Raw genomic sequence first — 17,103 nt, forward strand, 5'->3', positions numbered from 1 at the left:
TTCATTTATAATTGAAAGAGCTTAAAAGTAACAACTAGTTAAGATAATTAAACAGAGGGTAGAGTCAAGTCTCTAGAGGTTTATGAGCTTTACAGAGCAGCTGAGAGTGAATCAGGCTGGCTGGTGATCAGATTCTAGTTAGATTCTTTTCCAGTATTCTAGCAGCTGGGTTTATATCATACAGGCACAAGTAACCTCCCAGTTTCAGTCTTCACACTACAGAGGCTGGAGGTAAGGCCCGACTGCTGCTTTTTCTACACGTTAACTGATTGCATATTAACAGAGTACGAACTGAACTGCCTGATTTGTTTCTAAATGCTTAGTCATTACAGCTTGTGATTGCTGGAAAGAGGATCAAGCTGCAATGAGCAAACAATAATGGACAAACAGAATTTCTATCTACATTTCTCCAAGTGCTGCGTATAGAGAGAGAATCTGCCTTTTCTGAAGCAACCGTCTAAACTAAAGAAAAATCTCAACCGTTCCTCCAGCAAGCTTTGGCTTTATTTGAGAATACTTTACCTCTCCCATAATGTTGTCCATATTCAACCTTAAATTTTGTCTCGGCTTTCTGCCAGTTTTCCAAATATATTGTACCTGTTGTTCAGCTTCTTCCAAAGCCATCTTCCTCCTGTTGCCTTCTTTTACAGCAGACATAGTACATTTAGATAAATTCCTCAAAGCAGTTCACACAGTATAAATATAAATTCCATGTTAGCAAGATTGGAAATCGAGGCACAGAAGTTAAGCGTCTCACTTTAAATTAAAGAGAGGCAAGAACTCAAGGTCCCACATCCAGTCCTGTGCCCTATTGACTGGATATCACACACATCAGGACTGTATAAAACAGTTGTGTACAACAAAACAGAGCTTTATAATTCTTTTGCCAGGTCCACAGCATCAGAATTTTTACCCTCAGTTCACAAAGATTCATACGTGCAATTTAAAGTTTATTTTTTACTTTGGGAGTGTTCCCTCAAAGCTGTTTACTTTCAGTCACAGGATTTGACCAAAGAGCAGTGCTTGTCACAAATCCCAGATATCCTGTTCTGTAATATTTATTCTGGGTACTGCCATTTGCATCAAGTTCTTTTACCACTCCTCTTCTATACAGAGGAGCCCCTCCATGAGCATGAAGGTCCTTTGGAGATGATCAGAGAAGTTTTAACATTCCCAAAACTACAGAGGCCATGGATGGGCTGTGTTGTGTTTGAAAATAGGCTTTTGTTTTTGTTCTAACCTATACTCAGAAGCCAGGTATATAAAGCAGTGTTTCATTCTTCCCTTAGTAGTAGCTTAAAGCACATGAGACCCTTTGATGGGAAGACTGCGCTCTACTGAAGGCTGTAAGTCTGCAGCAGCAAAACAGATTTTATAGTAGTGCTGTAAGAGTACTCGCATTCACGTTTTGTATTTAGCATTCAGTTGAAGTTAATCTCGGGCCCCAAGTGTGACTCAGACTAATGAAGTTTTATACCTTCCAAAGCGTAGGTTGTGTACTAAGCAGGACAGTAAAGACGATGCATCTGTACACTTAACATTCAGGACAGTTCCTCTGGATAAAATAGATATACACCACCACTAGGTAAGACCACTTTATTTTCTACCTTTAATAAGTAAAAAGTACTTTTCTTATTTGAGGTAAAACCATTAGAAGTAGTTTGCCTTTAAAGAGTACAAATGCCTTTAAAAATAGCAACACTAAGCTTACAACTAGGTTATATATGTCTAGACCCTCATTAGGTAGTTCATACAGTAATACTTTATGAAAATCACCTGTCCAAACAACTATGCTACGTTTTAAGGCCTTATTTTACCAAGACATGACAGTATTTTTCAATATAAGGATCAAAGGAAGTCATCAGTTCTTACTATCTCAGGCACTTTTCCCTTCTGTGTACGTATGATGGAAGCTGCTGCCACCTCATGGAATGCATTCACCTTTTTTGCTCTGTTTATATAATATTCCCTATTTGTTAGGGGTACATTTGTAAGAGTTTCCAGTTCCTCTGCCTGAAGTTATCAAATACCGTCATCAACAGAGCAAGAACTGTTGAGTTAGTTTTCATACAAAACCATGTAGTAGCTGTTACAGAGTACGGAAAGGTAGTTTTTGTCAAGCTGCTAAAAAAAAGCCAAAATGAAAGCAGGTAACATGTTGCCTTTCTGTAGCATCTTCCACCTCTGTATGAATACACTCAGGCATAATGCCCCTGTAGCAAAGAGGACAATGATGCACAAAGAGTTTAAGTGACTTAGTTTTGCCCCCACAGGGAAAAAAAAACCTGACCTCTTGGCTTAAGCCACCAGACCAACTATGTACCTTTTAAAATGACTCTACTATAGCTTTAAAAAACTTTTAGTAACTCTACGTACCAAACCTTGCCCACTCTTTATTAGCTTTTTATTTTTACAATAGTAAAAGGTTATGTGTACTTGAGACACAAACTGCAGGTAAAGGGTGATCAGCGTTCTGCAGAGCTGGCTTACTGCAAACTCACACCCTTAAAAAAAAAAAAAAATCTTCAGACTGAAGTTTAACAAACAGACTGCCCAGAACAAACCTCACAGGCCAATGAACACCGGGGCTGTCTGGCTAAGAAGGGAAAGACTTAAAAAAAAAAGGGGAATCGCGCTGGCTTAACGATACCCAAGAGCAGCAGCTGAAAGAAACAAATTAGGGAAAAAGAACTATGATGCCTGTGTGCACACTATCCAAGCCAAATTATTTTGGGGAAGGTGGCATTTCACAGCGAGCCATTTACTCCTTAAAATTCCTCAGAAATGTCTCTGATAATTAGCCAGGCCTAACAGCAATACTGATCTTTCTCATGGGACAAAGCTATCCTCTAGGTCTCTTGTTTGTATGTAGATTAGTTACTTGATACAAAGAATCCTGTTAATCAGGCATGCACATGAGCTATGAGATGAAGCAACAAGCTAAAAGCATTTCAAAGGCTTGGGTTACAGTAGCACCCTTTGCCAGATGCAGTGTGATTTCACTTAGTTTATATTTTGTTACCCTATTTGTTAGGGGGTAACGAAGTCCAAGAGCAGGCGTGCTTACACCAGCAAGAAGTTGATTGTGTCGCTATAGCTCATTTTTTTTGGGAAACTGATATAAGCGATACCAGGAAACGTGCTCTCTCACTAGTGAAATCTGCATCTGCAGTATGAGGGATGCTGATAGAGCTAGGCCAGCAAATCTTTTGCAGTTTACAGAAGGCCCAAGAATCAGCAGCAGCTGGCTTTTTCCCATAGCCTCCATTTCACGTCTTTTGGATGGAACATTGGGTTCAGTCCACGAAGAGTTTTGCTAATAAAAGGTGAATGAATAGTAGTCATGCTCTGAGGTTTACCCTTTCTGGGTGTCCATTTGATAACCGATACCTAAACCTTTGTAACACTTCAGATGTGTTTTAAAAGTAAAAGCAACAGAAAACATTAATCCAGATATGCGGTTGTGGCAAGTTTTTTTCCAAGTGATTTAGTCTTGGATTTTAAGCTAGTCAGCTTCACTCAAGAGCATGTGTGTTTCTCTAAAACGTCAGTCTTATGTGACATTAAAATTAATAGGCAAGAACAATATCAACTCAACATTACCATTAAACTTAATATTTATATAGCATCATAGAAATGTATGATGCGTCACTGGAAACCAGAATACATGATTTCTGCTTTAAAGAAATTCTACTATGGTTCAGATCCTACAAATGCTAAATCAAGCACAACTGTTTCTGTGTTCGTAGGCTTGAAGCCCTGGACATTAAAAACAAAAAGTGCCTGGATTTCTACCTACTTGGTACTAATAGTGTTAGAAATAAAAACAGCACCAACTTTTTAGTTAAAAGTTGCAGCTCAGTTTTGTTCAGGTGCTTTTGGAGTATATCGCATGTTCTTATTATCCAGATTTTATGGAAGTAGTTTCTGGGTTACCAGTTAATTTAGATAATAAAGTGTTTCCAAAGAAAATGAATTCATTGCAAGTCTGTACCTCAGCTGTGTGTTGTTGAGACTACAACTTATAAAACAGAACTGGAATGTTACAAACGGTCCTTTAAGATACAAAAATAGAGCGTTCCTCACTGCATTCTCTAGTCTTTCTTTTTTTCATCTTTTGCATCTGTTGTTTCTTCTTCATCCGAGTACACAGTGGGTTCCTCTCCTTCCTTCAGTAGCTTGCCAACGCAGGGATACTTAACTATAAAATGAGAAAGAGAAAACAGCCTAGGTCATTTGCTTTGCATGTGTGCCTTTTGTAACCCAGCAGCAAGGTATAACAAAGATTTTCATGTTAGAGAAAGTTCATACTGTATATGAAAAAGGTAATGACTCCACAGTGTGGTCATGGTATGAGCTCCCAACTCTAGGATGACTGCTTAACATGGGATTTGCATAATCTCCTAGTATGAAGACCATTCTTGGAATAAACATGTCTGACCTTTCACAACTATGGTTTCTGACAAGTCACTCAGGGATATGTGAACATAGGTATCCTAAGGAATTAAAGGTCATATGTTGCACTTGCAAACATTAAAGCAGTATAACAAGAGGTCCCATTTCTAGTGCTATACTTAAAAGGTTAGCCCAGTGTTCTAGTTTTATTATCATCAAGTGCTGCCAAGACAGCGGTAAGAACTCAGAATATACACAGAATTTCCACCATGCACATAAAGAGCTTTTCAGCCAGACAAATAACCAGTATTTACACTTTCTGTTTTATGCAAGTGAAATATGATCCCTTTAATGTTATTCTGGTCTAAAAGCCCATGTGAGATGTAGGGCTGTTATTATTCTTCATCAGTAAAGGTATTAGGTGTGGGAGAATGTAATATGATAATTATCTGCTTGGGCATAAGAGGCTACCTGAGCAACTTCTAAACTACAAAAGGGTTCAAGTTACTTTTTTTTTGGTGGGGGGCAGGGCGGGGGAGAACAACAACGATAGAAGTGTAAACCAAAAAACTTGCCTTATTTGAGCCTTTAACATAATGAGTTGCAAAATAAAAAGGAGTAATAGTGGTTTATTTTAAATTAGTTGCTTCCGGGGAGTTAAATATACCACGATCTGAAAAAGGCAGGGAAAAGGACTTTTGTTTGTAGGGACACGGACGGGCAGACGGACAGCAGTCCATCTCTGCTCATTCTGGGGCTGTCATTCACAAAAATGCCATTACTGTTTCTTTCAGTAATCAGGTTTTCAGAAGTGACGTAGGAGTCTAAGCTGCATTTTCAAAAATCATTTAAACTCTTTTCAATATTTTGCTGCTCACCTTATTAGAACATTTATAGACCAAAGTTGAGAAGAGCAACAGGGAGTGAGGAACGAGGGGAAAATACTCAGCTTAGAAGTAAGATTCATGGCATTAAAATTAATCTTTGAGAAAGTTCAAGGACCTACCAGCAATGTCAGCTAAACTAAACTGCATCAGAAGAAACACATTTCACTTTCAGTCAGATTAACTGAAGATATAAAGCAGTTTCATCCCCTGCCAGTTTTTAACAGTTTAATATTAGAAAGTGTAACCGACTATAAGGAACATTTTTGTCTTGCCTGTTGCCTTAGGAAAACCCCTCACAAATATGAGAACTTGAAACTGTTTCTTCTCGCTTTCATTACATTCCCCTTAGGAATTACAACCACACACAGCACAATATTTTCAAATGCACATCTTATTTTTAAATAGACAATGCCCTTTTGAATTACCTCTGTTATTATACACTAGTTAGGCCCCATCAATGAAAATGGGTTTAAAGTTGCTTACAAGTGAACTGCGATTCCCAGTCTTGCAAGGTTTCTTGCTGTGTAGCATCAAGGTCGGATAGGTCATCATATTCGTCTTTGAGAGCTTCTTTATCTAGACAGAAGGTGGCTAGGCCTCTGGATGCATCCCTTCCGGCAAAAATCCCATACGGGCCGTCTTTAAGAGGAAAATATCAATGTCACTGTTAGATACCTGATATACATTTCTGTTTCTTTGATGACCAGATACAGAAAACTAAAAAAGAAAAAAAAAGACATTTGATCCCTGCTCCAAAGCTTAGGTAAAAGTCACCCAAACTCCAGAAATATTTTAGGATGGATTCTGTTTTGGTAATAATGACTCGGATATTTTTCGAAGTAAAGCATTCAGAAACTACCAGTACGTATACAGAAGAAAAAGGGAGGAAACCAAACTGGAAGAATGAACAAGCTGTGGCATGTGGAGAATGAAGCACGCACGGGAGAGAACAGCAGAAACAAAGGGATTTGGCTTTCCTGGAGCAAGCGTGCTTGAGAAATATAAAGCTAAGATGGCACCTGTAATGATCACGTGTAGGAACCAGTTGTGTAAGGAAATGAGTGGAGGATGGATATCAAAGTCGGAGAAGCAGCAGAAAGCAATGGCATGCTTCTCTTAGAAAAGCTTAGGCCCGGAGAGAGTTAACTGATGAAAGGACTTGAAAGATGGTGGACTGCAGCTGCAGACACTTTAGCTGACCCTTTTGCCAAGGAAAATGATTAGCTAGGAAGCAAAGTATCTAGTAAATTTTATGTGTCTTTTTTTTTCTCTCTCTCTCTTTTGCAATGGTAGGATGAACCCAAGTGACCAAACATGCAGTTCCCAGTGGGGCAGAGTTATCTTATCAAGACAGTCTTGCTAAACTTCATCAATCATTAACCTATTTGCAAAGCAAGCAGAACGTTTGTACCCCTTGCAAAGTAACAGAAAACTGGGATATCATATGTCGTATCCATGTATTAAGAGCTTCTTCTCCGAAAGGAGCCGAAGCACCCAAACGAAAGGCCGACTGCATTAGCGCTGCGGAGTCCAAGATGACACGACCCACAAAGCTGCCTCATCAAGTCCCCAGTGCTGCCCTGGCAGGACCCCCACCCCCAGCACGACACACCTAGCGCGCAGCAGTCTCTGGACGGGGTGGGCGTGCGCGGCCTGGCAAACCAGCTCCGCAACATGCACGCGGCTCCGGCACCACCACTTCCCAAAAGGGATAGCTTTTCAAAAGAAGGAAAACCACCCCCCTGTCCACGCACAGTGTCGATCGTCTTAAAATCAGCAACACAAAAGCATGCTGCGGTTAAGCTCAAGAGTGGATATTGCATCCCCCCCGTCCCTGAACCCAGGACTTCAACCCCTGGCCGCCGTGGCGGCCCCCCCCCGCGCCGCGCCTTGCCCGCACCGGGCCCGTAGAACTTGCTGGCGCGGCTGACATCGAAGACGCGGCCGCGGATGGCCATGAGGATGCGCGGGTCGCGGACGCCGTCGAAGGGCCGCAGCTGCTCCAGGGTGAAGTCGCGGCGCTTGAGCGGCGGCAGCGGCGGGGGGCCCTGCGGCTCGGCCGGGCGCTGCCGCTCCCCGCGCACGATCTGGTAGAGCAGGAAGAGGCAGAGGCCGAGCAGGCTCAGGTTGAGCGGCGAGCTCACGATGTCCAGCAGCACCCCGCCGGCCCCCGCCGGCCCGGCCTCCGCCGCTTCCTCCTGCGCCATCGCCGCCGTCTGCAAGCCCCGCGCCGCCGCCGCCGGGAGGAGCCGCCGCCTCGCTCCGCCCTGCCCGGGGCGGCACCAAGCACCGCGCCATGCCCTTCATCAGAGCAGCCGGGACGGCGAGGGCAGCGTCCCTTCAGCAGGCGGTCAGAAAGTAAAAGTCCCCAGGGCAGGAAAGAAACGTTTTTGCAGGGAGGGAGCTGGCGATGGCAGGCGGTGAGAGCGGCGGGGCTGCTTCCCTGGAGGGGTCAGATGCTAGGCAGGGAGAGGAGAGAGAGAAGAAAAAAACACAGCAACAAAAAACCTCTTTCTTGTTGTTCTGCAATGGATTTTAAAAGTAAAGAGGCTCAGAAACAACACCTTTTCTTAGACTGACTAAGACATGGCAAAAAAAAAAAGGATCTTTTCCTGCAAGCTTTCAGGCCTCAGGGAAAACAAGATGGTAACGAGTCCCCGGAGGTGGAAAAAGCAACTTCATTTTTGCGCGGAGGAAGCGGAAGGTGGAAGTCTGTTCCTCGGAGTGTCTTTGGGAGTTGCTTTTTGATGAGGTGCTGCTGCCAGGCAGCCGGTTTTACCCTTTGGGTGAGCTGGGATCAAAGGGGGGTGCAAGTGCATCAGTGCCCTCCGCCCCGTTTTTTTTTGGTGAAAATGTTTCATGTTCCACTCCAAATCCGGGAGTCAGTCAAGAACTATAAGTGGCCCAACACCTGGCAAACGTCCTCCGCCCCACCTGGGGCTTCAGATGTTTCCAAATCCTTTGGCAAGCATCTTACGTGAAGGCCCAAGCCTGGAGGTTTGGCCCCCAAGTTTTGCTTACCCTCAGCCGTATGGCCACAGGAGCAAGCTAGGGAGGAGTCTCTCATCTCCATACAGTTGGCGTAAAACTACATTACGTCTCCGGGTACTGCCCCATGCCAGGAAAGTGGTTACCCCTGGGTGTAACTAGGGCACTGCCTTGGTGTTCGCCTGCTCTGCCCCTGATCCCCCACCTGCAGCAGCATCCACAGAGATTGCCAGGAGGAGCTGTGGTCCAAGCCCAGGGCTGGAGTGATCGCTGCCCCTCAGACCCCTAGGCAAGCTGGGCAGAAGCAGCAGCTGCACGTTGGAAACCTGATCCTGTCCCAGTCTTTTCACTGCTGGCTTCTTTATTTCTTTCTCTCACAGGTTTTCACTTTCCTCTGTTGCCCTGCATGAAGAGCCCTCAGCCACTGCCACCTCCACATCTCTTGGCACCTGCCTCTCTTAGCTGGCAGTACAACACGCAAAGGCAGGTCTCGCATTGTACTGGCAGTTAAGACGCTTACGGTCATGTTATGTACTGCACAGTCAGTACAGCCCTGGGTGAGCCGGCTCAGCCCTTTTGCGAGTCCTGCAAGCGCCCTGCCCAAATGTTAATGGCTTCATAACACTCCTCCGAAAGGGTTTTATATTTAGGTAATTTATTCTGCTCCTAGAAACAAGGGAAGAAAAAAGGTAGGGAAAGAGCTGAGAGGGGGTTTTTTCTAGCAAAAATTGCACAAAGTTATCACTAGATGGTGTTGTGAACAAACATATCTTCCCACATGAGACAGGCTGCATCTTAGAACAATGTCGGCCTCTTCTCTGTGAGCCAAGAGAGGTAGTTTGTCTGAAGTCAGGCAGAAGCCTGGGTAGATTTACCCTTTAAAAACGAACTAAATGCATCTCTGATTTAGCTAGCCTATGAAGATCAAACCTGTCCTGGCTTCAGCCTGGTCTCTAAATCCAGGGAATGCACTAGATTTCACAGAGGCTCACAGGGAGGGTTTCAGAGAGCACCGAAGCATGATTTAGCAACTACAAACTGTAATTTGCTTATGAAACAGTACAAAATGGCAGTTCATGCCCCTCAAATCACTGGTACTAGAAAGGCAACAGCATGCATGCCAGGTACTACAATACAGGTTTATTCTCTATTGGATGGCTAGAATAATCCAACCTGGAGGATGGCTAATTTTATTACAACCCATTGCAGCAGTTTCTCAGCTGGTCCACTGATGCGAGTAATTTTTTCTATACAGTTACTAGTATTTAATCTAGAAGAAGGGTTATTTTCTGGCTGTTTAATCATCTGCACATACATTTCTTTCTTTTCTTTAAAAATTGCCTGCTTGAAAGGTGTATAATTCATCTGTATATTGGTTACTTAAGAAAGCCCACATTCACCTGCATTCCTTTTTCTAAGGGGGTTGGGACCCCTGTATATACCTTCTCCCTTTTATACATGAAGGAACAATGCAAGCCGTATTGCCAAGGGTGAATTCAACAGGATGCTTAGCCATCTTGCACGTCCTCATTCAGTTTTTAGTTCCGTGCAAGTCTGGACGAAGGGCAGACTTCAGGATGGGGCCCAGTGAGACGTACAATCCCAGTTCTAATGCCTTAAAACTGGGGTTGCACAAGTTAACAGTGCATGTTGTGCAAGGAATGAGGAGTCAGAGTGAAGCATGGAACACAGCCATATACCCTACGGAAGAATTTGATACGAGTGATAGTTGCTAATAGTGTTCGTGCAGCTGCCAGAATCAAATCTTTCCATATATCAACAGCTATTTCCCATTGGTGCCAATGTCCTGACCTTTACTTACGTTTTAAATGCCCAGTAACCAACATGAGACTGAGAGCAGTTTGTTTGATTGGTTTAGTTTAGTTTTTCCTCAACGGCAAGAAGGAGGTTTATCCCTCTAAAGGCCACTAGGCTTCTATTAGGCAGCATTTCTGACCTACCTAAGCAATACGATGCCAAACAGAACTTGTTCTGTCCTTTGCAAGGTAGAGATTGTGCTACCACCTGCCATCCATTGTGGGAAACTCCGTTTTTATTGATCTGGAGCGTGAGAGCATTGAGACAGCCTTTGGGTCAAGCCACGTAACTGGATCCTAACCAGGACACTCTCAGACTTAGAATTGCATCAATGAAGTTGGATGACATAGAAGAGGCCCAACCCAATTTAAAATAGGATGCTAGTTAGCTGCAGGGAGGTGAGCGTGGCATCCCAGGAACAAAGGTAACACACTGAAATGGAGTGCAGGATCTTCCTTGCAGTGTTTACAATATTTTGTTCGGGGAGAACAGAAAAGGCAATTAAATTAGATGGAGGACAGCTATTGCCCAATTTTTTTGCCTGATATACTGGGGAAGTGATATAAGGATAGCCGATCCTTGGATTAGTAAGGATCAGCAAATGCTGCCAAGGTTCCTAGTACCTTAGGTTATCTGCCACGTATGTACTAGTTGTGCAATTCAGGGCCACTTCTCTTCAAACTTTTCTTACAGTTTATTTAGAGGAAGTTTCAGCCCTCTTAGGATGTACCATATTTAGGAAAAATGGTACAAAACATTTAGAAAATTGATAGCATACAGGTTAGGAACAAAACTAGGTGCCCCAGAAGGCATGGCAGAAATAGTTATGTTTATTCCTCATTTCTCACTGCTGGAATAATCTCAGCACCAGTTATTCACAGCAATGTGCTTACACAGAATACACAAGACACAGAACCATGCTATAGACCAGTGGTTTTCAACCTTTTTCCACTTGCAGACCACTTTGGAAATTTCAAATGGAGGTGCAGACCCCTTTGAATGGTAAGAGTGGATATTCATATACTTTTGATTGATTATAGCTGTCTTTTGCAGACACCTTAGACAGTCTGTGGACCCCAGGTTGAAAGCCACTTCCACAAAAATTGATAAAGCTGCCGTAGCAGAACTCTTTCCCTGCTCTAGTCCGGCAAACTGCTCAACCCCTGAGCATATCAGCTCTTGTTTCATTTTTCTTGCAAGTCAAAATAGCTTTTTTATTTTTTAAATGCCCCTGCTTGTTTTACAAAAGCTATAACTCCAGCAAGTTCGAAACAGAACCAGCTTTAATATATTCTAATATATTGCTTATTTGGTTTGCTTTTGGACTAGCATAGTAATTCTACTTTTAATTAGCTCTTCAGAGAGTCCTCCTTCAGAGAACAAAACAGGTTCTACCTAAATTCCCCATTACATATGTCCTTTCTAGCTAGTAACTAAAGAAGTGTTTTAGGGTCACTGCCTTCAAGCTGATCCTCAAGTTCCCTAATCATTCCTTTATAAATCAATGATAATTATGTCCAGCAATGCATCCTCCTTGCTTATTAACAAGGAAACTAGAAGCAAAGGTTCTTACTAAAGGACTCTGAAAAGGGCATTGTTGATTCTGCTGATTTATTTCTCAAGAAACAATCCCTGTAACAGCTTCCTTCCTCAGCTTGTCTGCCATACACATTTCAGCCCCAAAGCCCAAGAGTCAGCATTTTCAGAAGTATCAACTGAGATGTGTGCACCTTACATTTCCTTTGGCCCATTTCTCAGGATTGATAATCACCGCTGTGGGATCAGCTCCAGCTCCAGGAGGCATCAGATGGGCAGTAAGCTTAGTTGATCCTCCTGAAAACACTAGCTTCAGGGGGCCAATTGTGTCCTAGCTCACAGGTAAACTGGTAGGTATTTATGATATACCACCTAAATGTTTTGTTAATGCCTTAATGCCTCCCACTGCCCCCAAATGTCAGCCAGGCACACAAGAATCTAGCCCATCTATCCAATAGTCATTTCTCTTAGCATAGGTACAATTTCTGAGCAAGCCACATGAGAGGTGTTACTTAACTTCTTAATAAAAAACATAAAAGGATGAGGCAGAAGCTACATCTTACTTTCTTCAAGTCACTAGTGCCTATATGACAGGAGAGGGCAAAATGCAACCCGTGGGCCAAATGTAGACCGCCAGGCCATTCTATCTGGCCCATGGGGCCCCTAAAAAAAAGTAATATTTATCTGCCCCTGGCTGCCTGTCATGCAGCCCTTGATGGCTTGCCAAACTCAGTAAGTGGCCCTCCGCCCAAAATAATTGCCTGCTCCTGATATATGAGCTAAGAAAACAGAATCCTTTTCAGCACTAGAATACCCCAGTAGCTGAGATCTGCTCTAGAGGCCTCTACCTGATGTCAAATTGTGCTGTTGGTAGTGGGCAAAATTCATCCCTGTAGAGGTCTAACACCAGACAACTGCATTTAGCCCCTCTTTGGATGTTCTCAGTGGTGGATTGTCCTTGTGCTGGCCCCCTCTTTATTTTGCAGCTCTCCTCTCATTCTTTCTAACTGGCTCCCTACTGGACAAACTCAGGTGAACTTAATAGCAAATGATGGGTAACATGTTCATAAAGGAAAAGGGAATGGGAAGAGATGCTAGAATGAGAGATCTCTCCAAATGGAAGATGATGAAACACTGATGATTATCAGGCTCCTGTCAGTATGGGAATTGATTCATCAGAACATCTGCAGCATGAGAAGACTGCAGATGGAGCCCATTGCACTATAGTGGAGAATGTGTCAGAGATGTAGGGGAAGGACCTGTCAGCTGGAGCAACCTGGCAATATGCTATTGAATTTCCCTTTTCAGCAACATCCAGGTGGAATTTGCTACTGAACCTGGTTTTTCAACCAGTTTTTCCTACCACAGCTGTCAGTCAGACTGTCGGGTCCACAGCTTCCATTTGGTCCTGCCAAATAGGGTCTTTGTCAATCACAGGAAAGCTGTCATGTTACCACAGAAAGAAACTACAATCAATTATTGACCTAGGTCAGTATCTCCAGGATAGACACTAGGGCTCCTATACACATGAAGGGAGGCTGCTCTGGCACACTGTAATTACAGCACATTAGAGCAGACTTGATTAACTGAGTCTACTGGAGTGTTGTAATTACCACACATCAGCATCCCTGTGCTGAAAAATGGCAGCAGGGCACATTAAATTAAGGCTCGTTCAATGAGCTTTAGTTCAAAGCACTTTGCTGCCATTTTTCAGTGCAGAGATGCTGATACACGTGATGCTCTGGGCACTTTTAATTAGCACGGCTCTCGGAGCTGCACTAATTAAAGCACCCCACCTCCCAGAGCACATCTGTAAACACCTTAAGTTCCAGACAGGTGTTCCAAGCATGGGCTCTTTTTCTTGGAGGTAACACATGCCTGTAGTTTGCAGTAGGAGAACCTTCAGGAAGGCTTGGTTGGGGTGTAGGGAGAAGAAGAGAGAAATCTATGCCTCCTTTTCAGTCCTAACATCTCTAATGTGTACACTGATGGCAAAGCAAGAGCTGATACAATCTCTGCACTTCCTATACAATAACTCCTTGTGATTTACTTAGAGTTCCAAGAAGGTTTTCTTAAATATGGAAAGTAAGTGTGAAAGCAGACTGAACCGACTCTCAGTTCTAGACAGTAACATTGCTACTGTACCAACAACTCAGTCTGTGCACTGAAACAACAATACCATACAATTTAATGGGCTACCACCTGCACTCTTTACAAAGGGCAACACTTACTTATATGGAAATCACTTTTCCAAAAATATCTTAATGCAGTCACAGCAATGTCAGAAGCATTACACCTTAAAAGAAGTCAAATTATTTCTGTGCCCTCTCTTGTAGTACAAGAACCATAACAACTTACATTGACCCTACCATGGGGGCAGTTATGTATTTGTCACTTAGGTATTCGTCTTCCTGATAGAGAATAGGTGAGTGTAGGGAAATCCCAAAAAATGTAGAGGAGAGCGTTGTCTCTGCACAAACTTGCACCAGTTTTGTTAAACCTGTGCAACTAACTTTACAGCAATTCTCACTGCATTTGGAAGAGACATATTTCTATTTATTTTGAACCCATTTAAATTAAACCAGAATAAGCACAGTCACCCAGCCTTTTGACAGTTAGGTTGGTCTAAAATAAAAATCATGTTTAGTTAAGTGGGTACAACTACATGTAGACAAGCCCAGAGATTACCATAGAGAAGAAAGTGAGAGGAAAAAAAGAAAAGAAAAACCAACAGCTGCAGGAGTAGGCACATGTGGAAGGAATATCTTTCATTCCACCTCCTAAATAATCTTGCTGTCTAGTCTGATTTGACATATTTCTAGGTCCAAGCCAAGATCCTGTCTCATTCCACCAGTGGTTCTTTTTGTCTCCAGCTTTCTGATTCTATCTGTCATTTTAAAATGGGTAGGTTGTTTTTGGTTTTGATGCAAGGCGAGACTGTTAGGTAGTGGTCTGGGATTTAGTTTTCAATTTACATTAAGAGATGATTCAGTTAACTTCATCCTTCCATTGACTACCAGCAGCTCTAGTTTTGCAGCATTCTCAAAGGAAATTCTTTTGGACCCTTGAAATCATTATTCATTTTTTGCTGGTGAGTGTGTATAGCTACATAAGAAATATACTCTTGGAAGATGCTGTGACCGAACCCAAAACAATCTTTGTGGCATCTATGGCAGCATACTTAAACATACACAAAGCTTATAAATAGCATAGACAACAGTTCCCAGGACAGGTGGAGACTGGTGAGGTGATACAGAAAAAGAATCTAACCATCAGACATATCACCATCAGGCATGACCAAATCATTAGAAAACTTGTGAGTGTACTGACTGCTTGTAGGCTAGATTCTCTGTGCCATCCTGCCAGGAAGTTTTCAGGGAACTGAGTTGACCCGACTCTGTCCCAGGCCAAGCTAGGGTACCCTTCAGGCTGCTCCAGCTTACATCTGCAGCCCATGTTTTGAGGGTCTGTACACCAGCCAGAGATATGTGTAATAAATATGTTCTAGCTAGTTCTCCTCCTGCCTTGACATGCTGCCTGTGCCAGCTCCATGGGGAGGGAGGCACAAGGAATGCTAAGTTAGCTCTACACCCTCTTGCAAGAAGTATTTGCAAAGTATTTCTGCTTCTTTTGTGCTGCCTAAGAGGAGAACAAGGAATCTGTAGCATGCAGAGGAATGGATTTTTATCCCAGTACTATGGCTATCTAGGAGTGATGTATCTTCTCTATTCCATAACCCACTAGAGACACTTGGGACCCCTTTGCTCAAATTACTTCAGACTTGGAGTATCCTGCAGCCCAGCAAAGCACAGCAATTCTCTAGGCACAAATATCTGAGAGGACTTAGACAAAAAAAAAAAAAAAAGAGCTAAGTTTGAAAAGAGCTCACTGTTTAGCCATGGCAGTGCAATTCTCCCTGCCCCGCAAGTTAAACCAGGAAAGAACAAACCAAGCCTCTGTGAAGTCTAGCTGACATAGAAACAAGTTCCTATCCCAGCAGAACGCCAAACCACCAAAATGCACAACGGGCCTTTCAGAGCACGCTTGCATTTGATGTGCCCAACTCCTTCTGAAAAGGACACTTGCTGGGTCACGTCTTCAGCTTCCGGTTCCTTGCTAGATGCCCCAAAGCAGTTGCCCCTCACATGGCGAGACTGTCCACACGCATCTCACGTTCACATCCCGCAAGGCCACGGCTCCGAGCGAAGGCAGCTACGAAGAGGGAGGCTGCTGTACACGTTACCAACTAAGGAGATGGTCTGCGACTTCTGCAGCACTCCTGGATGAGAGTTCACAACCCAAAGCTCTGAGTCACCACCGTGCAGGACACCGCTGCACTGTTGAGCAGACCACTTTTGCGTGCTGCTGCCCTCCCTCTTGCCAGCCGCCACCCCAGAAGCAGCTGCATTTAGCGCTGCCTGCACAGTAAAGCACTCGGGAGGCCTCCGGCTGAGGACGCCACAGATCTGCGAGAGGACTTGATGCTTCCTAGAAGCTGGTAAGCTCCTTACCCCCTAGGCCGGGGCTCTTAGCGCAGCTTAGCATTTGCTCTTTCAGGGACCGAGCGCTCGGAGCTGCCTGCAGGACCCCCCCGGCTGCGCCTCGGCGTTCCCGTCTGTGCAATGGGCAGAAGGCTGCAGCGCTCCCGGGGGCTGGAAGGCAGGACCTCCCGCGCCGCAGCCGCAGCCGCGGCTCCGCCCGGGCTGGGACGGCCGCGGGGCGGTGACTGGCCGCGGCAGCCGCCCGCCGCTCCGGGGGCGGGAGCCGAGCACCTGGGGCCCGCCCGCCACTGCGCTGCGGGGCCGGCCCGGGCTGGGCCCCGGTCCCGGGCAGCGGGGACCCGGAGCGGCGGAGACGGCCCCTGCCCGCCGGGCGCGGAGGCGAGGTGAGGAGCGCGGGGCGGCGGCGGGCGGTCCCCGGCTTGCACCCGCCAGCTCCCCGGGAGCGGGGCTCCGCGCCGCGCCGCGCCTCCCTCCCCGGGACCGGGACCGGGACCGGGACCGGGAGAACAGGTTGGAGTCCGGTTAGCAGCGAGCCCCGGGGCAGAAGCCCGCTGCGCCCCATGCAGTGCCCGGGAATAATCCGGATTAACACCTTGCCTTGGCACAATCGCAGCTCATTCCCCCCCCCCCCGCATCTGTTTTGATGGCAGTCATGTCCTGGACCAGTCAACGCCACTAGTTGTCTGTGTTTCACCCTGTTTTTCTGTAGTCAAAAACAAGTGAAAAGCAAGAGCTGCTGTTTTCCAAGCGGGGCCTGGAGTTCATCCAAGGGTGCTTCCAGTCTAAAAAGGTTGAGAGCCAGCACCCTGGTATTTCTCAGTAACCAGGGAAGGGCCAACACGGCTACAACCGACCCCCCAGAAAACTCAGCTGGCATTTTCCGAGGGGTGCTGTGAGTCTGGAAAGGTTAAAAATCACCGGTTTACATTAATCGTAAGGACATCCAGGCTGGGGCAAAGCAAAGGTCCGTCTGACCC

General features: G+C 44.9%; 1 protein-coding gene across 1 annotated transcript; it reads right to left on the bottom strand.

The window, feature by feature from the left end:
• Positions 1–1,582: 1,582 nt before the first annotated feature.
• On the bottom strand, positions 1,583–7,515 carry PGRMC1 (progesterone receptor membrane component 1). Its single transcript, XM_006277382.4, has 3 exons — positions 7,183–7,515; positions 5,766–5,921; positions 1,583–4,201 (listed from the first exon to the last, which is right to left on the bottom strand). Exons 1-3 carry the CDS (start codon positions 7,487–7,489, stop codon positions 4,095–4,097), a joined length of 570 nt encoding a protein of 189 aa, XP_006277444.1. The 5' UTR covers positions 7,490–7,515; the 3' UTR covers positions 1,583–4,094.
• Positions 7,516–17,103: the final 9,588 nt, after the last annotated feature.

The sequence above is a fragment of the Alligator mississippiensis genome, chromosome 8, assembly GCF_030867095.1.
Source record: "Alligator mississippiensis isolate rAllMis1 chromosome 8, rAllMis1, whole genome shotgun sequence".
Taxonomy (NCBI): Eukaryota; Metazoa; Chordata; order Crocodylia; family Alligatoridae; genus Alligator; species Alligator mississippiensis.